The sequence below is a fragment of the Gallus gallus genome, chromosome 5 (genome assembly GCF_016699485.2).
Source record: "Gallus gallus isolate bGalGal1 chromosome 5, bGalGal1.mat.broiler.GRCg7b, whole genome shotgun sequence".
NCBI classification, from domain to species: Eukaryota; Metazoa; Chordata; class Aves; order Galliformes; family Phasianidae; genus Gallus; species Gallus gallus.
Window position 1 is genome coordinate 16,235,777 of NC_052536.1, and position 21,317 is coordinate 16,257,093.

The 21,317-nt window shown below is 41.2% G+C and overlaps 1 protein-coding gene across 3 annotated transcripts in view; it reads right to left on the minus strand.

Moving 5' to 3' along the window:
* Positions 1 to 14,384: 14,384 nt before the first annotated feature.
* Positions 14,385 to 21,317, minus strand: part of LOC423119 (fatty acid desaturase 1-like) — a 39,826-nt gene continuing 32,893 nt past the window's right edge. For 2 of the 3 annotated variants that reach the window (XM_046942362.1, XM_015286832.4), the window contains exons 4-12: positions 21,093 to 21,194; positions 20,804 to 20,932; positions 19,350 to 19,410; positions 18,617 to 18,693; positions 17,745 to 17,842; positions 17,205 to 17,301; positions 15,981 to 16,060; positions 15,165 to 15,290; positions 14,385 to 14,965 (exon numbers count right to left, since the gene is read on the minus strand). In XM_046942362.1, coding sequence (XP_046798318.1) covers positions 14,914 to 14,965; positions 15,165 to 15,290; positions 15,981 to 16,060; positions 17,205 to 17,301; positions 17,745 to 17,842; positions 18,617 to 18,693; positions 19,350 to 19,410; positions 20,804 to 20,932; positions 21,093 to 21,194 — 822 coding nt within the window. In that variant the 3' untranslated portion in view covers positions 14,385 to 14,913. The remainder of the gene's footprint in view (positions 14,966 to 15,164; positions 15,291 to 15,980; positions 16,061 to 17,204; positions 17,302 to 17,744; positions 17,843 to 18,616; positions 18,694 to 19,349; positions 19,411 to 20,803; positions 20,933 to 21,092; positions 21,195 to 21,317) is intronic. The other variant, XM_015286833.4, reaches the window with a different exon arrangement.

A 21,317-nucleotide genomic window follows, 5' to 3' on the forward strand; every position in this document is an offset into this window, starting at 1 on the left:
CCTTATCATCCAAAGAAATGAAAATAATCAGCAGCTGGTCACATTTATCTGTGCCTAGGTGGACTGAAATAATTTCAACACATCATGATAGATGCGTAAGTCTGGTCAGCTTATCCCAGTCCTTCCAGACTTCTTGGCTTCTGTACACACACACTGCTTCTTTGCAGCAGCTCTTCTTATCCAGCACAGCTACTGTGCAGTGTTTGTACTTTTGTCTGTTTTTTGACAGATTTTAGTGACGTCACATCACTGAACCTGAAGCCTGGATCTGGTTTGGAAAATGATTATCTCCAGTGCAAACTGATTATCCCTAACCAGGTTTTGCATTTTTCATTTTGTTGCATTCTTTTAAGTTAATTTTGTTTCTCAAGTTGCTCGAGTCAAGCAGTTTTAGAATAAACAAGCAACAAGCAATGCTCTCTCTCTCTCTTTTTTTTTTTTTTACCTTGAAGCTGAATTATTCTTCTCATTGGAATTGAATTATTCAAGATTTTTAGCACACAAAATTACCGTGTGCAGTCTCAGTTGCTTAAAGCAGATATTTTCCCAGTTCGGTTGCTGGTTTTATTTTAAGCAAGACTAGGATTATTTTTTTTTCCCCTCTTATCTCTTGTGATATCTAAACATGAGCACTCCATAGATAGGACATAGTAACTCAGTGACCCAAAGCAATTTACAACTGATAATCTGTGTGGCAAAACATATTGATAGTAAGCATACTGCAAACAGCTCTGAAATACACATTTCATAGACAGGTAAGTGTATGTATGTTTGTATGCCGGGAGTCAAGGCTGAGAGCAAGGCAGGCAGCGCCCTCCCTGCCAAGAGCACCATCCCACAGCACCTGAGCAAGGCGAGCAGAGCAGGTCCAGTGACAGCAAACAGGGTCAGGCAGATCATTTGACACGTCGGCAGCAATGAGGAAGTCCAAGGTTGTCAAGCTGGAAAACTGAGTCAGGGTCAGGGTCCAGATCAACAGGGAGCGTGGCCTGGCTGCAAGGCCAGGGCTTCAAGGACAAAAGTAGCTTAAAAGCTACTTAAAAGCAGGGAGCCCCACTGAGGCCCCTTAGCAACCCCCTCACACACCACTAGTAATGCCAACGTCTTACCACATCCTCCTTTCCTTACTTGTTTCAGACCAGTCCTGACTCCCAAGCTCTTACGGCTATGAGTCAACCATCTCAGCTACTGCTGCTAATACTAACACCAAATTTTGCCAGCACAGTGATGTCTCAGGAAACAGAGACTTTGATCTGGCTTGATCTTCCTTCATTCTTAAATACTTTCTCATATAGTATATGAGGATATAATATCGGTCCAAATTATATTTAAAGAGAATAGGGTGAGTTGTCATGTCTTGCTCTGCCCCTTATTTTGCTTGACTGCACTGTCAACAGGGATGTCAGCAGATCCTGTGGCATTTGGACATAGAAGAAGGCATACATGCCTCTGCCACTTCAACACTAGAAAGATGTTTTCAGAAAACAGATGTGCTCTTCTCTTCATACCATTGTTAGAACTGATAAATAACTTCTAGACTACTATTTTTTCTGAAGTAAAACGGGCATTTTGGCACCAAGGGAACAGAAACACTGACCAATACCTACTGAGAAGTGAATAAATGCAAATCTAATGTAGCGCTGACCAAACTGTCCATAAACTTGGCAGGCAGCTAAGGTTCTCAGAAAGGGTTAAATTTTAATCAAGTAACCATGATAGACCCTATGAGAGTTTTTAAGAGTACCATATTTGGCAGAGCCCAAAAGAAAACAAACGGTATCTGCATGCTTCAAACATCACATTCCAGGCAGCGCACTCTCTCTCTAATATATTTTTAATACATATTGAACAGTAAAAGCAAAATGAACAGCACTGCCACAGCATGCAGTGAGACAGACCTTTTGGAAGAGCTCACAGGCGTTCCTCTGCTCAGAAAAATAACTACGGCCCATTTGGAAGGAATATCCGCAGCAAGTGACAGATCTTCAGATTTTTAAACATATGAAAAACAGAACATTTTAAATTCTCTCTCTTTCTTCCTGATGTTTCAACTCCGTTCCCTTACTTAGAATATTCATGACTCCCGGCTTTGTCCTTCGCATTCACGCTGGTTGAGGAATAGTGATTGGTTGAGGAATACAGATATCCCCATACCACCTCAGATGTGAGAAGATGGATGGCATCCCAGGTATAAAGGGCACTACTGACAACCTTACAACATGTGCCTAAGGTTATATTGACAGTAGAAAAACGGAGCCTGGCCAAACTTCGAAAGGAAACTGTTGTGGATGTTTTCTAAAGTAGGGGAAAAGTAAAAAAATACAGTACTGAAGGTCCCTCTACGTTAATTAGCAAAAGCTATGGTGAATGTTGCAACCTAATAATGGTTGTGTTTGGGATACTCTCTAAACTCCACAAAACTCTGAGGAAGAGAACCCTCTCGCCTGAGAATGCACACCATCATTTCTAGCTGAAGGTAGAGGTTTCTTTAGAGGTTATTCAGAATGTTATTTAGACGTTTATTTGTTCACATTGAACAATCTGGCAGGTACTTTTGTGAAGACAATCTCATTGCCAAGTATTTGTGAATATTTACTTCATTTTTACTATACCAATTATATGCCTTACAGTAATTTCCAGAGTGTGTCCAGAGACTGACAAAGATCCATCTGCTGCTTAGGGTCCGGAGTCCCAGTCTAAAACAAAGGAAGACAGTTCAATTCCTTGCTGCGTTATGGACTTTAGGGACAAAGCATGTCAGCTGAGTTCCTCAGTGTTATTCACAGTTCATGCTAAGCAGAGCCCATGGGAAGGCCACGTAAAAATAAACACAATCTGTGCAGCTGGGGAGCAGGGAGGAAAGCCCTTCCTTTATTTCACGACTGTGCCATTTTAGACAGCATAAAAAAAATGTGGAAGACGACTTAACTCCAGCTGAATGGATTAGAAGATTATCCTTCCATGTAGCTCATAGCTTTTGAACACATAAAACAAAATGAAAAAGTAGTACAGCTCTCACTAGAACCTCTATTTGTTACGTAGCATGACAGTGTTTCTTCCCTTCAAATGCTTGCAGTTCACATACAATTCATTATGGCATTTTCCCTACTAATTATCACAGTAACTCAGATATGCCTTCATTAGTGATCAGTAGAGAGGACACATTCTGCCTATTGCTCTGTGATTTTACTGTCCCATGTTATAGAATACCTCCCAAAGTATAAAGGAAATCTGGATAAGACCAACCCGGCCCCTATCAAGCCTCTCTTGGCATCTATTACCAGTGCCGGTGCTATCCAGTACTGAATACCATTATCACAGCCATCAAACTAAGGTCCACAGTGCTGCTCTTTGCAAGTACTGTTCCTCAACCACTCAGGAAAGAAAAGGATATTCTAACCGTACGAAGTCCCAAAAGAGAGCTCCTTCTCTTTATAGCATCCATGCCAACATGGAAACTAGCTGTGCTTAAGTTGCTCTCTTATTGCACAGGTAGATTTCTGTAAACAGGCTGCAATATGAGCTCAATTCTGCAGACCTTGTTTCTGATGTATAATGCATAACCAAGAGATTTTAAGGCCCTGTAAATTTACAACATGTACAAGTCTCATCTTCAGTCAAGGCTGAGTGCACACATACAAATAAAATCTACCTTTGTACCTTTTCTATTGAATTTCCTTATCTTTCTATATCTGCAGCATAATAAAACATCATTTATTTGACATTTGCTTCCTCTAACTTTCATGGTACCACCAACTCAAGCAAAGCAGAGTGCTGAGTAGTAAGAAGGGAGGAAAGACCTCCAGTAATTGGAGGAAGACGAGAGAAAGCAAGGGTCAGACAGCTTGTAGAAGGAGCAACAACTGTTGCATTAGCACAGCTTTCAGCTTTCAAGGCAGGTACCCCTGGGAGTCCCAGAAGGGAGAAGCCTCCAATGAAGTGAAGCAGAGAGACAGAAACTGTGGCTAAGCTAAACACAGGCCATGTTTGCACTGAAACAAAAGAAGTTTAAAATCTCCCTGCATAGTCACATTGTAGAGCCAGGTTTTGGACACAGCTCCTCACCTGCAGCAGTGTTGTGGATGCTGCTGCTGGGAGCAGGTCTCACAATGGTGTGACTCTGCCATGACTGCTGGGCCACACAGCCACAGCTGCTCAGGTCATCTCATGCACTTGTTGTGGAAGCAAATATCCAACTCTTTTTGTGGATTCAGGTTGCTAATCAAGCCAAGGGTGAAAAGCTGGAGCAAGGAAGATGCACTCTAGATGGAAGTGAATCAGGTCAGGAAATACTTGATCAAATTGGACAGTGCAAGGGCCCTGATGGGATGCACCCCTGGGTGCTGAAGGAGCTGGCAGATGTCACCGCAAGGACGCTCTCATTTATCCCTGATCAACTGGCCACTGAAAGAAGTGCCCAAAGACTGGAGGAAAGTAGATGTCACTCCTGTCTTCAAGAAGGACTCCTTGCATACTACAAGCCAGTCAGCCTCACTTGAACCTTGGAAAGGTGATGGAACAGCTCATTCTGGAAACCATTTCCAGGCACAGGAAGGAAAAAACCATCAGGAGTAGTCAGCATGGATCCACCAAGTCCATGGTCACGTCTGACCATCCCGATAAGCTTCTGCAATGAATTCAGCAGCCTGATGGATGAGTGGGGAGCAGTGGATATTGTCTTTCTGGACTTCTGGAAGGCCTTTGACACTGTGCCCCAAAAGATGCTCATAGAGAAGCTGTTGGAGCATGGGCTGGATGAACAGACCGAGGTGGATCAAAAACTGACTGAATAGCCAGGACCAGAGGACACTGATCTTTGTTACTGTGAATGTTACTGTGAAGAGAGGGTATCCGTTCACTTAAAAGGATAGAAAACATTGCCAGAATTGCTAATGTCTTACTATTCTTACTAGGAAGGCTGAAGGTTCAGAAGTTAGCCTGAAAGCTGTTTTATTCCACAGTCTTCTGTTCTGCTATCTGTATTTATTGTCTTTCTTGCATGAGGAAGCCTTTTCCAGAAGAAGCAATTTGTCATATTGGTCCTTCTGCTTCATTTAATAACAATAAAAAAAATAATACTTTTTTTTTTTTTTTAATTAGTATTTCCTGAGCACATTGATCTATCTGCATATATAAGCAAAGCAAGTCTGGAAAAAGTGCTTTATACTTGGTGCAAAATCCAGTGAAATCTGTGGTACTCTTCAAGGAAATAAAGGCATGTGAAATACTGGCTCTGTAGGTAAGCAGCTATAAAAGCACCATAATATATTATTTCTGGAGGAATTTCAGTATTTAGTCATACTTTACAGTCTTGTTGTGTTTCTCAAGCCATCCTGATAAGTGATAAAAACTTATAGAAAGCAAAACGTTTGACTGGTCTATTTACAGACATAAGCTTCAGCTCCTATCAAGATGAGCAACAGAGAGTAAACAGGAGTGCACAAGCACTCCTGTACTGTTTGGCTAACTTTTTGGAGTGAGGTAAGCACCCGGTGGACTTTGCCCATATTTGTGACTGAATATTTCAATTTAATGTAGATCTGCCTGGTTCTGTGGTCATGCACCAAGGACAAACTCTACCCATGCGTATCTAAAACATACATCCAGATCACCAAAATATTTGAGAACAGTAAGAGAAGGTGAATGAAAGCACAGATCATCATCAGGTTTTGCAAACAAGCTTTTCAGAATCCAAAGAAAAATAACATACTTGACTCTGCAGGCTATTTATTGACCTGTATGCAGGTTAGCTTTCTAGGTAAGCCATATCTGCCTGGCAGCTTTTCAAAATACTCACTGTTACGGAATTTCTCTTGCAGAGACCTGGGCTTTGCATGCTGGAACCTTGGCACACTCAGAGTCTATGAGAAAGTTAGTTTTGTTTGCATTTGGGCCTGGGAAGCTAACTAATTTAAGGGTTGCGCAGGTGATGGCTGCATGGCTAGAATACCACCACACATAAATATGTTCCTGCAGCTTAATGAGGGAACAGAAGTATCAAGGGAAAAAGTCACTAAGATTATAAAGGTGTCAGTTAGGGAAATTATTAGAAGCTCAGAGTGCCAGTAAGTCTTGCTGTTCTCTGATATCACAGTGCAATTGAGTTGGCCAGAGAAGGGGCTGAAATTGAACCTCTCCTCCAAAAAGTAAACCTTTTAGAATGACATTCGATGGCAAATAGTGGAGAAAAGTAATATTTCTAAGCAACACAGAAGACAAGGAATTCCTGCTTTCTACTAAAGTACATGGAAATAGTAGAACAGTATTTATCAGGGAGTCTTAATGCAAGCTAAATATTTGCAGCAAAAGGATAAATGAGACTTTGGGAAATGGGAAAATTACATGCTCTAAAAATTACAGGTTTTAAAATGCGATGGTATCAGTTGCATATGTTATTGAACAGGGATTTTTTGCAACACGTTCAGCAATCAAAGGGGGGAGGGGAATAAAAAGCCTTTCTTCAATAGAAAATAGGGCTTACTGCCCCCGTGTGGCTACTGGTAAAAAAAAGGCTTTAGGAAATACACGCTTCAGGATTTGGTCCAACATAACTACTAGAAACGGGCATTCCCAAGGCACAGGTTGCACGTTTTTGTCACTGCAGAACTTTCTCGTCTTGCAGCTGTGATTTGTCACGCCCTGGCCTTTGACTAGATGACCCAGCCTCACATTTCAAGAGACTTTGTGAAGGGGCTCTCGCCCATATCCATCACTACTACTCAGTGGCTATAATCACTACAGAAGAGCTTGTAAAATCTGTTTTTCTTCCACAGAGCGTGTACTTCCACAACCCTCCTCTACTGGAGTGGCTACACTGAGAACACTATCAGCCATGTGAACGCACTACTGTCCTTCCCACAACGGACCTGCAACCCACAGCAATGGCCTAAGATGCCAGTATTGCATGGAGGGCTATTACCCAGCAAGGACCTTCTTGCCTGCAGATATGCACATAGGGTGCTGTTAGTGGTCCACACACCTTAGTGAAGGGAAGTATGTTAAACCATGCTTGTGGTATGGTGCATGTGTGGTATAAATAGGGTATGTGTAGTGTAAATATTAGGTATGTGACAGGAGGACCTGTCTTTGCTGGGAAAATTTAGGAGTATTTCCCATTTCTGCTCCTACCTACCAGACTTGCTTCTGCAGTCAAGCAGTGGTGGATACCTTTAAGTCTGCCCTTAAAAACAAACAGTAAGGACAAATAGAGGGAAGAAATCTTTTTCAAACAGTCTGTCCTTTTGGAAGAGGACATAGGTACAAAAACACTTGGTACCATTGCCCAGAATGGACTCTTGAACTGGACAAGACATATGGTTCAAGGTTTAGCAATGTATTTATCTCTCCTTTTGTAAATACCGGTGCTAGGACACTATCACCCACTCTGATGTTTACACTCCAGCCTTCTGACAGATGGGGTGGGCAAGCGCAGCTCAATCATTTTTTGTTCAGCAGAATGCCATCAAATACCAGTATGTCAGAAGTGGTTTACACAAGTCAACAGAAAAAGAAAGCTGAGCAACATGCATGGCTGGTAAAGAGAAAGCATCATTACCCCAGCTTTAGGGTTTTCCAGGATAGTACAGGTTTTCTGCATGACCACAGTCTGCACTATTTAAGCAGGATACCGATGGTTTCATATGCACCAGCATTCTCTGAAAGTTCACTAAGTCTAATCCCGGGTCCCTCTGTGGCAACAGATCCTCTTAGAGGCAGCTGGAGATCAGTCTGCAAGCTTTGCCATCACTCTCAGGGCTAAGTAGAGCGCCTGCAATACTATTTCACACTTACATATTTAATTCTCAGACATCTAAAATTAAATGAGATAGGTTCCACCACAAACAAGTTGGTCCAGTGATGCTCATTTCTGGCTGAATACTGCCTGCTCAGTCCCACTAATGACCACAGGACCATAAGTTAGCTCCACTTCATGCATCATGAATGAAGTGTTAGGCTGTAGGAGTTAGAGCTACACATGAATCTCTGGCTACAGTCCATGCTGTATCTATGTTGCTACTCAAAGAATGAGGCATTTAATTTCAAGAGAAAGAGATGTGAAACATTAACTTGAAAGCAAAACATTTTACCTTATTGTAGCAGTGACTCATTTCAATCTCATTAATCTTATTAAAATGACAGTTTCCAAAGAAATGCCTGCACTTTGGTGGAATCTCCTTTGAAATCCAACTCAGTTCACTTTACTTCACAGTGCGGCAATGCGTGAGAGCCTAAGGTGAACTTTTCTCATGAGCCACCGTCTGAACGGCATTGGCTCCTTGAGCGAAGAAGCCACAAGAGGTCGTAACACCGGCACTGCAAGACTGCTAATTCAGCCTGCTGAGCTCCTGGCTCCTACAGCCCATTGCCTTCAGTATCCCAGGAAGCTCATTCAAACCCATCCACGTTCCTCTAGGTTACAACACATAGCACATGCACAGCCTATGCAGAATGTCATTAAAATTACTGGTTATCCTTATTGCACCTGTTCCCTGCTTACATTTAAATGAATATAGTCCTGTCTGGCTTCTGGGGCACGACTCTACCATTTATAATGATGGATTTTTCCCAGTCTAAAGAGAGGTCAGTTCTGTGAGAGGTTGAGTCCCTGGCTCCAACCCAGAAAAACACACCACTTCCATATGCATTAAGTGACAGCGTTCATGTGCTTAAAGATAAACCCATACCTTGATGGCTGCTGGAGATAATACCGAGTATTACCTCTAACAGAGCAGCTTTAATATGAAACACTGTATTTTAACTCCTTACTTTTAAGATTGTTTTTTTCAGGCTGTCCATCCAAATGGCAGTTCCCAAATTTATCCATATAAAAACAAATAACTTCTTAATTAAACAACCGCATTCAGAAGTAGTTCTTATATTAGAATTTCCTTCTAGGTGTTAAAGTCTACCACATGCACAACAATTAATGGGATCTGGGGCTTAATCTCCAAGATGACCAAAGCAGGATTGACAAATAAGACAGAAAGGCAGGAGAATGTACATTCTTTTTCTTGCAGTTGTGGTATTTGATATACCATTCTCTGATAGATGCTTCCATCAGATAATCTTCAGAAATACTTTGTGATGGTTTAAACCTGGCAGACAGTGAAGTACTACACAGCCACTTGCTCACTCTCTGAGATACAGGGGAGAATTGGAGAGGTAAAAGTGTGAGAACTCGTGGACTGAGATAAAATCATTTTACTCGTTCAAGCAAAAGCTGCGTGCACAAGCAAAGCAAAACAAGGAATTCTCACACTACTTCAGCCACTCCCAGGAAAGCAGGGCTCATCCCACATAACAGCTTCTTGGGAAGACAAACGCCATGAATCCAAACATCCCCCCTTCCTCTTTCTTTACCCTAGATTTTATTTCTGAGCACGATGTCATATGGCACAGAATATCCTTCTGGTCAGCCTGGGTCAGTAGCCCTAGCTGTGTCCAAACCCCCCCAGCTCCTTGCTGTCAGGGCAGCACGTGAAGCAGAAAAGTTCTCGACTCTCAACACTTCTCTACAACAACTGAAAATATTGGTTTGTTGTCACCTCTGTTTTCAACAAAAATCCAAAACTCAGCATCAAGTGAGCCTCTATGAAGAAGAACCACGACAATCACCTTCACAAAAATAGGTATTATTAAGGCACGGGGACAAGAAGTAACACACTGTGAGTTACAGAACAGACTGCTGAGTGGCACAGAGTCAGCACATAAGGCACAAAATTGTGCAAGAATCACCCGTAAATGATGACTTATTAAGCTAAGGTGTGCTTATGGTCTACAGGGGTAGTTAGTCAGTGACGCATCTACTTCTTGGAAGTAATGAAATGTTCCTAGAAATATTTAGTTCATTTTAACCAATTGGTTGACTATAAAACAGAAAAATACAGCAGTTTAAAGGCAAAACCTAGCAGGTTTTGTAATAGAGAAGAGCTAGATTGCCATGTGAAACTAACCACTCACGTCACAGTCTCACATAGCTGTGCTTTAGAATCATAGAATCATTAAGATTAGAAAAGACCACTGAGATCACTTGATCCAACTCCCAGCCCACCCCACCATGCCCACTGACCACGTCCCTCAGTGCCACATCCACACAGTCCCTGAACACCTCTAGTAACCGTGACCCCACCACTTCCCTGGGCAGACTGTTCCAATTTTATTTCATATTCAAGTTTATTTGCTGCATGCCCAGCTACTCCACCCAAGCAGCCCTAGAAAGCTTCCTGAAGAACACCCAGGCTGCAAAGACACACTTGGAATCTTCCAATAGGAAATGCTATTTTGAGCGGAGATCAGGAAAATGTCAGAGCACCAGGCTGGCCAGCCACACAGGTGCGGGGATCAGTCACACAATATTTATTACACGCCCTGGTTCTTTGGGAATCTGAGAAGAAATTAACCTAGTGCTTCACCCCCGAGGATATTTAGAGAAGCAAGGAGCAGAACAGGGCAGAGGATAACAAGATTAAATTGTGTCTGGTTGTTGCTAACTTACCTTCAGCAGCAGGGGGAGACCTTCGAAAGCAAATGAAAGAAAAGGAAAAAATAAAGACCTCGATGTACTCAAACAAATTCGAAGTCTGAATGCAAGGGGGAACCTTAGACTTTGAGCTGAATAAAACATGGCAATTATAACTGGAAAATCTGGACACCTGAATGTGGTTGTACCCTAGAAAATGAGCAAAGAAAGCAAGTGAACTTGAGGCAAAATTGGAAACTTCAAAGAACTGAATGAATTTATCTAAACTCAAAGCCCAGAAACTGGGGGACATACAGTAGCTTTGAGCACTCACACTCAGGAACTACACTGGGCAATGGGGGCAGAGGGAGCAAGTATTTCAGTAACCAAGTGAATTTGGGGATGGAGGTACCTGGGATTTCTCTGATAAATGGACAGAACTGTCTAAGTATGAAAATGTTTGCTGCAACGTACAATATCAGTGCAAGATTACACTCAGACCGAGCTGCAGAATGTGGCTGATTTGTATTGGCAGAGACCTGGGGAAAGATTAGAAGAATGACTACTATGAGTGTGGGGCCAAGGAGTGGATTGGGTACAACTGAATCCCCAACAAGTGATGCATCTGGAAATGATTTCCCAATATCCAGCAGTGACTCAGTGCTTAAAAATGGAACAGGCAAATGGAAAATTGATGTAATCTCTTTGGGAGGGGTTGTGGGGGACCATACAGCAGCCCCACCCATTTGATTGGAGCAATAAAATGGTGACATATAGATAGGTATACATATAGAGGGGCATCATTTGAGAGATTCAGCTAGTCTAAAGATGTTTCACTCAAGTCCAACTCACAGGTATTTACTTTGGGAATGCAATCCAGACTGTCATGTGGGGCACCTTTAAATCTCACAGGAGACATCATAATGCTCCTGGAAGCTGTCCAGACAAAATAAGTTAGTGATGTAATGCTGGCATTAAACGCAGCTGAAAGAATAACAAGCTGAAAGGGAAGAGAAAATATTATGATTTGTGGATAAACCACAGAAGAAAGTAAATTACCAGAAAGGAGGTGTTCATAGCTTTACTCTGATCTAGAGTCCCAAAAGACAGAACTGATGGGCTAACCACCCCATGAGAAAAAAAAATACAAGCAATTAAAATGGAAAAAGAAAATGGAAAAAGGAAATGCAAAAAGAAGACAGGATGATGGATAAATCAATTACATTCTCAATTCTCCCTGCCATTCCCACCCCCAGGCTTCAGTGAGGAAAGGAAAAGTACACCAGGATCAAGTAATTACTCCAATCTTTCCTTGTTGTCTCGTTAGAAAATCAGTCAAACAAACACAAAATCCACGCAGACTGACTAGATCTGGATCCCCTGCTCCTTGCCCCAAGGTGCAACAGTTCCTTAAGGTCCAAGAGAGAGCTAATAGCTCTTACATACTCCTGGCAATACATTGAAGCCATCATAATCAGCAGCTGTTGCTGTAATGGATTGAGGGGCTGAGGTCACTTTAATTCACAGGGACATATGCCAATATGAAAAAAAAAATAGATTGCTGAAAAATATTGTCTTTGGAGACAGAAGAACCTGCTGGTGAATTATTTTAGAAATTAAAACTGGATTCCTACTTTCCTATGCAGAGAACTCAGCTGTGGGAAACTGCTGAGGTTCCGTTCACTCTTACCTGCAGCAGCTCCACTTGTCTTCTAGGGCCTTCTGATGAGTACAGTGGCCCTCCAAACACCTTTTGGTGTGCTTTTGTTGGATGAAAAACACTTTGAAGTGTTCCCTGGCTGCTAAAGCCCATTCCTGACAATTATCCTAAACCTTTCCTGACCCTAAAATTTACCCTAATCCAAAACACCAACCCTAACACTGAACTCTAAACCAAAGTCAGGTGCCTTGGAATGCTGATCCGTGTCTCTATCTGTAATTATTCCCCTAACTCCAGCCCTAATCCTGAATAAGACCCCAGTACCAAACTACTTCTAAACTCCTAACCTAACCCTCATCCAGACGCTGACTCGCTCCAAATGCTTTCTGGTGTGCCACAGGTGAAGCATAGAGAAATCTGAAGTGAATCAGGGACATCTGTGTGCATTTGGGCTCTCTGAATTTGTCAAGGAGAGCCCTCTGGTGGACACCAGGAGTCTGGGTCAGATTTTCTGTGCTCCAGGAAGGTCTATTAATGGATTTTGGTGCACGCCAGAATCTCAAGTGACTTTATAGGCAAACCAGAACTCTGAATGCTGTTTGGATACCAGAGGAGAACTCTGTGTGTGTTTTGTTGACAAACGTTGACATTTCCACATAAGAAAGTGGAAGTGTTTTTGGTAGACCACAAGCGCCTCAGAAAGCCAATCCTATGTCCTATTATTTATCCTAACCCTAAAAATGTCTGAATTACTAAATGAAACCCTAAATCCTTGATGTCTAAAACCCCAAATCTAACCCTACCTGTGACCAAGAAAGTAATTTTTGAGTGCCTTCTGGTGAGCTCAATTGGCCATGTGCCTTTGGTGTGCTTTACCTGAATCTGAGAGAGCTGTGAAGTGCACCAGGGGCACCTGCAACCATTTGATTCTCCTCTACAGTCAACAAGAGTCTTGTGATGTGCACCTGTGAACTTAGAAGGACTTTCTGTGCTCTAGACATGTCTGTTAGAGCTTTCTGATGCACACGAAGACTTCCAGTTATGTTCTGGGCATGCCAGGAATCTCTAAATGCATTTAGGTAAGCAAACAGAGCCTTCTGTGTGTCTTTCACTGACATTAAAGAATCTCTAGTGCTCCCCAGGTGCCATTAAGTGTAAAGCCCTATACTGACATTTACCTTAAGCCTAAATTGATCCTAAAACTTACCCTAAACCTAAAAGGAAGCACTAAACCATAACCCCTAAATTTTAACCCGAACTCTAATTCTAACTCTAACCTTCAATTACAAAGCCTAACCTCTCCAGCCTGTCAAGGTCCCTCTGGATAGCAGCACAGCTCTCTGGTGAGTCAGCCACTCTTCCATTCCATGTCACATACTGTAAATGTAAATATACTGAGGGTGCACTTTACCCTATCTTCCAGCTCATTAACAAAAATTAATGCCAAGGCCAAGGCTCAGCTGAGGCCAAGAGTTAGGAGTGGAAAAATGACAAATCCTAGGGGTTCCATTGCTGCTGGGCTGCCAAAAAAATTCATCCCAAAGAATTTTCCCTATGTTATCACCACGTGTGTCAGCCAAAGCTCAGCTAAGTCCAGAGTTGGGATCCAAGAACGTTCCTATCTTATTGGCTCCCCTAGAGTCCTTTTTTTACCTGTTGACCTAAGCCAGAGTGATCATTTTGCTTTTCAGTACACCTGCATGTCCTTCCACATGCCCCAGGACACTCAGAGTGTCTTTTTTTGTACCCCTTAAAACCTCCACACACCTTCAGAGCTGCAGTGGGATTGGTGAGTAGGAGATGATTTCTGTACCTCATCTTTTCTTCCAGGTCCTTTGTTTGTAGCGAGGAACCTCTTATCTTCATTGTAAGAAGAAAAGTTGAGTGGAAGGCGATGACTCTATTCTAAAGGTACAGTTGATTTATAGACTTCTATGAAGTACGGTGCACATTTCCACTGCTCATTCACTACAAGAATCTCTCAGCTGACTTCTCAGGAGCAGAACTGAGGATGATATTTGTTCAGAGATGCATATTACAAATACTAAATAGCTCAGCATAGGAAGCTTATACATAGCTCATCACTACACAAAGTACACCAGCCAATCCATGAATAAAGAAATTTTGAAAAAAAGCAATGAGATTGAGAGGTATTTTTTTCCTGGCATCTGAGGATGCCTGGTGTTGTAACAAATAGGATACTCTAGAGAGCAATGATGGGTGAAACATTTAAGATGTATAGTAGTTGTTATGTACAATTGAATGACGCCAGGCATAATTTGTAGTTTATTATTATTTAAGTGCAATATTGGGGGCATTGAACTAGGTCAAAATCCTGTGCAGTTTTTAATGTCTTCAAATAGGGAAGCATTATGTTAAGCATTAAACTATACACAAGAGGAGCATCTAAAAGAAAAAAAAAAAAAACAACAACAAACATCTGATCAGAGGAGACTCTGGAATGAACTTAAGCGTGTCCAGTTGCACCAGTCCATAATCTGACTTGAGCACATGCTCAAAATTGCTTCTTGGCTGCATCTACTCAGACACAAACATTCCTCCCTGACATAGCAATCCAGCTCCTGCTGGCCTTATTCACTTGTAACATATCTGAATCAAAATACCTGGAAAGACCAAAAGAAAAATTCAGATAACTTCATATCTATTGGAATCTGATCCTTCCATTCTTATCCATTTCATTCTTCCTTAGAGTCCTTCATTGTTTCTGCTCTTAGCCTTGCTGGGGATGCAAAGATAAGGCAGATTGTGAATGATACCATCAAGCCTTGTCTTCCTACTTGTGAAGGTAGGCATCAAGCCAGAGCTCTCCTGAATTCTTCAAAGAGCTGAGAGAAAGAAAAAGAGCGCATTATGTCAAGTTGCTTAGGGGGGTGTTTCTGGAGACAAGGGAAACAAGGATTTCCGATTGTTCTTGTAAAAATGAACAAGTCAACCTTTTTTTTAATTATTATTATTATTTTTAGAACTCCTGCCTCTCCTACATCCTTCTGCATTTTTGTCCCCAGTGTGTTAACTGTTACTTACTGCACAATGTCTGCAAAGGCGGTGAGCAACGGCTTACATTGGTACTCGATGCCATGTTTGGCACACAAGGACTTCACCAGTGGAGCCACCTTCCAGTAGTTGTGTCTTGGCATTGTAGGGAATAAGCTGTGAACAGGAGACAAGTTCTCTTCTAGTGCCCCATCAGAAACTTTATCTTTTACGAGTTCCTGTTCATTATTACTTCCTAAGAATCTCATAGTCTACACAAAACAAGACTTTTTGCTGCTCCTGTATTTCCCTGTGGCGTGCTTTTAGCACAAGGAACTCAATATTTTCCTGCTTCCCCCTCTTCCTTATTTTTCCTGTTGTCTGTAGCACCTCTGAAGCAAGGTTTCCCCAAATTAAGTGATACTGTAAATTAGAAGAATCCACCTTTGCCCCCTTTTCTCCAGAAATAATTATCTTCACAGCTAGTCAGCACAGGAATGGAGATGACTCCATCCTTCAGTTGTTTATCTCAGTCTTGAGAATAATAGTGTTAGTAGTTAGTATAGGTAGACCTAAACTACTGCAGCAGATTATAAACAGGGTGCCTCAGAACACACATTTAAGCTTCTGCTTTGGACAGACATTGTTGCTACTGAATTATTTAACAGATCACATCCATATTCAATTTTCACTGGTAATTTCCAACTTCCTGCAATTCCAGTGAAGGTTCTGAATTAACACTATGACAGTCTTTATAATTTTCAGTCTCTAAGACAAATTCACTGGAGGCTACAACTAATTGTAAGATTCAGTGCAAAAAGTAGTTGGGGGGGGGGGGAAGAAAAATTTCTCAGGGTTTGTACTCACTGATGTTCTATCTGAAAGTTCAGATGCCCCGTAAACCAGTCATTGAACAGAGACTGCTCAACATTACATGTTGCCTGGAGCTGGGAAAGGGAAAAAGAACAGCTAAGGTCAGTACACATTGGTGACTGCAGCCTTTCATTTATCCTAAGAGCATGCTATACTGTGCTATTCTATTCTATTGTTTTATTTTAGCCTAAGCTGAGCTACCCCTGGGACAGGAATCATATTCCTCTTTCAGCTTTGTGGACCAGCAGTGTTATGTAGACTGCCTAACATGGACCATGGTAAAACCAGGAGCTGGCTCTGTGCTCCTGTGAATGTGTGTGAACAGACAGTCAAACATTAATCTTCAAACCTATGTCTGCAGAAGAAGCAGGTGCACCTGTGATAGTTTTACTACTGGACTTCAATGAGTTACTGTGCAAAGAGGGGACACCACACTGATATTCCATTGGTGCAAAGGAGCTCAGCCTGAGCAGGACACAAACTTTAGTCTCTGCAGAAGGGGAAAATGTTCAAGACAGAATAATACAGTAAGTAAGGAAGTGGGTATGTTTAAGAAAGAGTTGAGACCTATACTTGATTTTAAATGGCTCATGAATACGCCATTGTTGTTCTCCTTTACCATTACTATAACTGTATCCCATTATCCCAGAAACATTTAGGTCAGAAAAGACCCTAAGATGATCAAGACCAACCATCTACCTAACTACCAAATCCACTGCTAAACCACGTCCACATGCCTCTTAAATACCTTCAGGGATGGGGACTCTATCAATTCCCCAGGTAGCCTGCTGTAATGATTAAAGCGTCCTTTCCATGAAGAAATTTTTCCTTCTATACAATCTAAGTGTTCCCCGATGCAAGTAGAGGCTGTTTCCCCACAGCCTGTCACTTGAGAAAAAGGACTGATACCCACCTCACTACACCCTCCTTTCAAGTAGTTGCAGATACTGATAAGTTCTCCCCTCAGCCTCTTTTTCTCCAGACTAAACAACCCTGGTTCCCTCTGCTGCTGCGCATATGCTGTTTCCCGATCCCTTCATCAGCTTCTTTGCTCTTCTGGGCACATTCCAGTAACTCAATATCTTTCTTGTAATAATCCTATTAATCTTCACCTCCCAGTTACCAGTAGGTTTCACCCTTAATGCAATACAGCAGTTTCTTTTCTTATTGTTGGGATTTGCACCAGTATGGCCACAATTATTGAGGACATGTTTTTACCTGGGTAGACACCCAGTCCAAATTCTGGTCGTAGTAAATATCCATTGGAATATGGTTCATCTGTGAAACCCAGACAAACCAACTGCTCTCCAGCATCCTGTGCAACCAGACAAGAGGTCAGAATTCAGTAACAGATAAGGAAGTCAATGATGAGTCACTGAAGAGACAGCATAGGCCAGACTTGGGGATAGATGTTAGAACACCAGACTTTCCTATCCAGCATATGAACAAAAATTGTTACGTAATTATGGATTTCATAAGGAATTATGAAACTTCCACATGAAACTAGAAGCAGAGCCTATTTCCAAAGCACTTAAGAAGTACGTAAGCTATTTCTTAAATTGGTTATCATTCAGTAAAGTCTCTGCTTTCACAGCTAGTGAGGCAGCACAATACTGGAGTTAACAATTAAGCAGTTTTAGTTTAACTTCAAATTAAGAGAAGGAATAAGAGGAAGAATAAGGAAAAGGCAGAGAAAGGTGGGCAGACATTAAAAGAGTACACAAATAAAGACTAAAGAAACTTCTAAACAGATATTACCTGAATATAAAGTAATATGCCAGGAGACTCTTCATTTCTAATAATGATCCGTAAGTAACAAAGAATCTGATATAGAAGGTCAGCATACAGGCCAAGTCCTTTCAAAACCACAGACAACAAAAGAGAAAATCATTAGATATTGCCTTTCTTAAATCCTTTTCTAAACATCACATATACAAGATCAATTTCTACATTTAATTTCTGTAGGTTTTTATTGTGTGGTTTTTCTCCCCTAAGCTGACTGACCTAAGGAAATCCAAATTAAGAGAAGCTAGCAGTTTCCCTACACAGCTTGGTATAATTGAATTGAATTTGAACAATCAGTCCTAGTAAGTGGATTAATTTATTAGCAAATAGTTAAGCATTCAAAAACACAGCTTTAAGACTTGTACCAAATCATTGGCTGTGATCCCTCCAGTGAGCCGCATGCTAGACAAACTACTTTGTTTTGCTTAAAAGTTGTTCTGTTTTTCTGCATTCATAACGCACGCAAGGCAAAGAAGAATGAAGCATAAGCACTGGCTGCCTGGCATGGGAAACAATGCCAAATGCATTCATACTGCTGACAAATCAAGGATAACAGTTCCTATAAATCCACATTCCTCTGTTTCTGACCACTATGGACACACACTTAATGATTTTGCAAGAGAGGCAAAGCAGTGCAAGCCAAATAGCCTGTTGCTCATGCCTTTATCATCAAAGTAGGGAACAATGTGATTAACAGAAAGCATTCAGAGCCACTGAAAATGCTGCACCAAATTGACTGCAGTATTATGCCCAATAGAAAAGCATACCGTGTCATGCCTGAGCTCTGAGGAGAAGGACTGGAAGCCCACAGCTAACCCCTTGGTTGCACAAGCAGCGGTACTTACCACCCAGTACCTCTTTGTGTATGCAATATAAAATGTGTGGCAGTGGAAGTAGGTGGGAAACAGGAGTGGAGGAAGAGCTGTAATGGAGAATTCATCATCACTGGTAAATTGTGCTGCTTTGCAACAAGAATAAAGCTTCACTAAGACGGGAGAAGGGTGCAGAAATGAGAACCTGAAGATCAGGGCAATGATAGTGGAGAAGTGAGAACTCTGAATTTTTCCTTTGTTCTGCTTGTGCACTTTAATAGCCATATATTACATAGCTGATGTAAACAGTCCTTAGAACCCTCACCTCACTCTTCCATGTAACTTCTCTAAATAATCAGTTAAGAGTATTTCTCCTTTTCTCTGTTCAGATAAGTACAATCTTAACATGACCTAAGATAATTGTACCCCACAACAAAGAGGGTAAGTGGAACAAATGTAAGCCAGTTGGTTATAAATATATTAATTTGGTTTGATATTTCAGACAAGAATCGTACAGAAACCTGATCTCACACAGAATCATTCAGGTTGGCACATCAGGAATTCAGAGCATCAGCTATGATGTCAGAGCAGGTTACTCAGGATTATATCCAGTTAGGTCTTCAACCTCTCCAAAAATTAGACTCAGAATGATTATGTTCTTTGATGCAGCCAACCTTAGCTCTGCTCAAGCCCCGCAGGCCAGAAGTAACATCTACAAGCCCCATTAGTTTTCCTCATGGTATCACAGGAAAATGAAAATACTCACTGATGAAGAAGTATTTGTGCTGGTGATTGTATGGCATGTACTTTTTCTTTTTGATCCCAAGCTGTGAAAATAAACAATAAAACACTGAGTGGAAACTAAGCAACCTGTTTGGCTTACTTGCCATTTCCCAGTCTCTCCTCAAGAGGTGCTATTCTGGCACACTTCCCACAGCCCTCATTACTACTGCCTCCCTCTTGTGTACCCGCCCTATTATTTACAAACCTAACATGCCTTTTCTATAAATCTCCATTCCAGATAAATTCTTTAATACTTTATAGCTCTGTAAAGTCCTTCAGAGATAAGCAGTTAAGCAAGCTTCTTCCTCAGTAGGAGAAAAGTGAAATGCAATTGCTGAAAAGTAGTTCTAAATACACTAATGACAAACCAAAACAGAAGTAACAGCCCATACGAAGGATGAAGCACTTGCACTGATACACAGTAGGAAATAAAACCACTGTCATAGATTCCACCATAATCTGTGTTGAAGGGGAATAATGTAGTAAAATCATACCGGAATGTTTTATCCACTAAAAGATGGTGTGATTTGTAAGTGTAAGAATTATGATAAAAACTGAGCGAATAAAGGCGAACTTCAACTGTTTGATTTCTTTGCTTTTGCATTCCTGCTATGTTCATAATTAATTTAGTGCAACCTTAGATACTTCAAGTCTACATTGTTCTATTAGTCAAAAAATAGTTATATTTTCCCTTTGTTTACATTTTGTACTTTCTTATTTGATTCTATACACTTAAGTGACAGCTTCATGTTGGCAAAGGTCTTATTAAAAGAAAAATCATTCACTGATCATAGCTATTTCAGCAGGGCCACAAAAAGCAACAAAGTTGTGCAGTGAAGGGTTGCAGCATTGTCTCAGGTTATTGCTTCTGGTGGTGGCCCATCAGCACAAGCTGAAAACGTGGACAAATGACATCTGCCCTAACCAGTCCTAGGGAGCTCCAAGAAGAACTATTGGTTCTTTTGCCCTTATGTGCCAGCTGCCTGTCATATCAGGCAAGCATGCCAAAGCAGCCTGTATCTCTAAGCCTCAGACAGTAGTATCAAGTAATAATCCCATGTAGGCATGCCTGATATTAATATTTACAGATTACTAATAATCATTAATTGCTGAATTATTATACAATAATAATATAACAATAATAACAATAAGTTGCTATAACCATTAGTAGTCCTTTTCCTACTGGGAAATATATATGATGTAAATGCATTTGTCTAGTTCATTTAAAATGACTTATCAACAGTTTAAGCAATTTTTAATGAACGTAACAAAAACTGTGACCTGCTCAGAAAGGCTGATGGAGACAGAAAACAACATTTTCTTACAAACTATGACCGCACCTTAGCTTTAGATATTTTTTATATAGTGTGCTTTTGGTTGGTTCTTCCCAGCTCCTGGTACATGGCTACATGTGCATGCACACACAGACATACTGACCTCCACAGAGAATTTCTTCCCCAAAGTAAACAAGAAAGGATGCATGTCAATGTCAGGATCTTTCCGGAAGCAGTTGGGTTTGGAATGGTGTCGAGAATGCAAAAGAGTCCACCATTTGGCTGATGCCCCCTGTTTATGTGAAGAACAGAGTATGATAGCTACCGTGTTCTCAGTGCCAAACTCTCACCAATTCCCCTTCTTAACCTAGTGCTGAACACTGTCTTCAGAGCACACACTTCTGCAGGAAGACCATCAGATCTAGCAAGTTTTTCTGTGGTCAGTTACTTACAATCAGATGGCACATCACAAACTTGTGTAGCAAGTGGTTCCATTTTGTCTTCCTGAAGACCGAAAGATGTCCTAAATCATGTTGTAACCATGAAGCCTGGACCTGAAAGAGGGAAAAGGAAAGTCTGGGAGTGGCACAAAAGAAAAATAAAGACCAGAACAATGAAATAGCTATTAGTTACTTTGAGATATCAAGATTTATTACTTGGACACTTCTCCAAAGCCA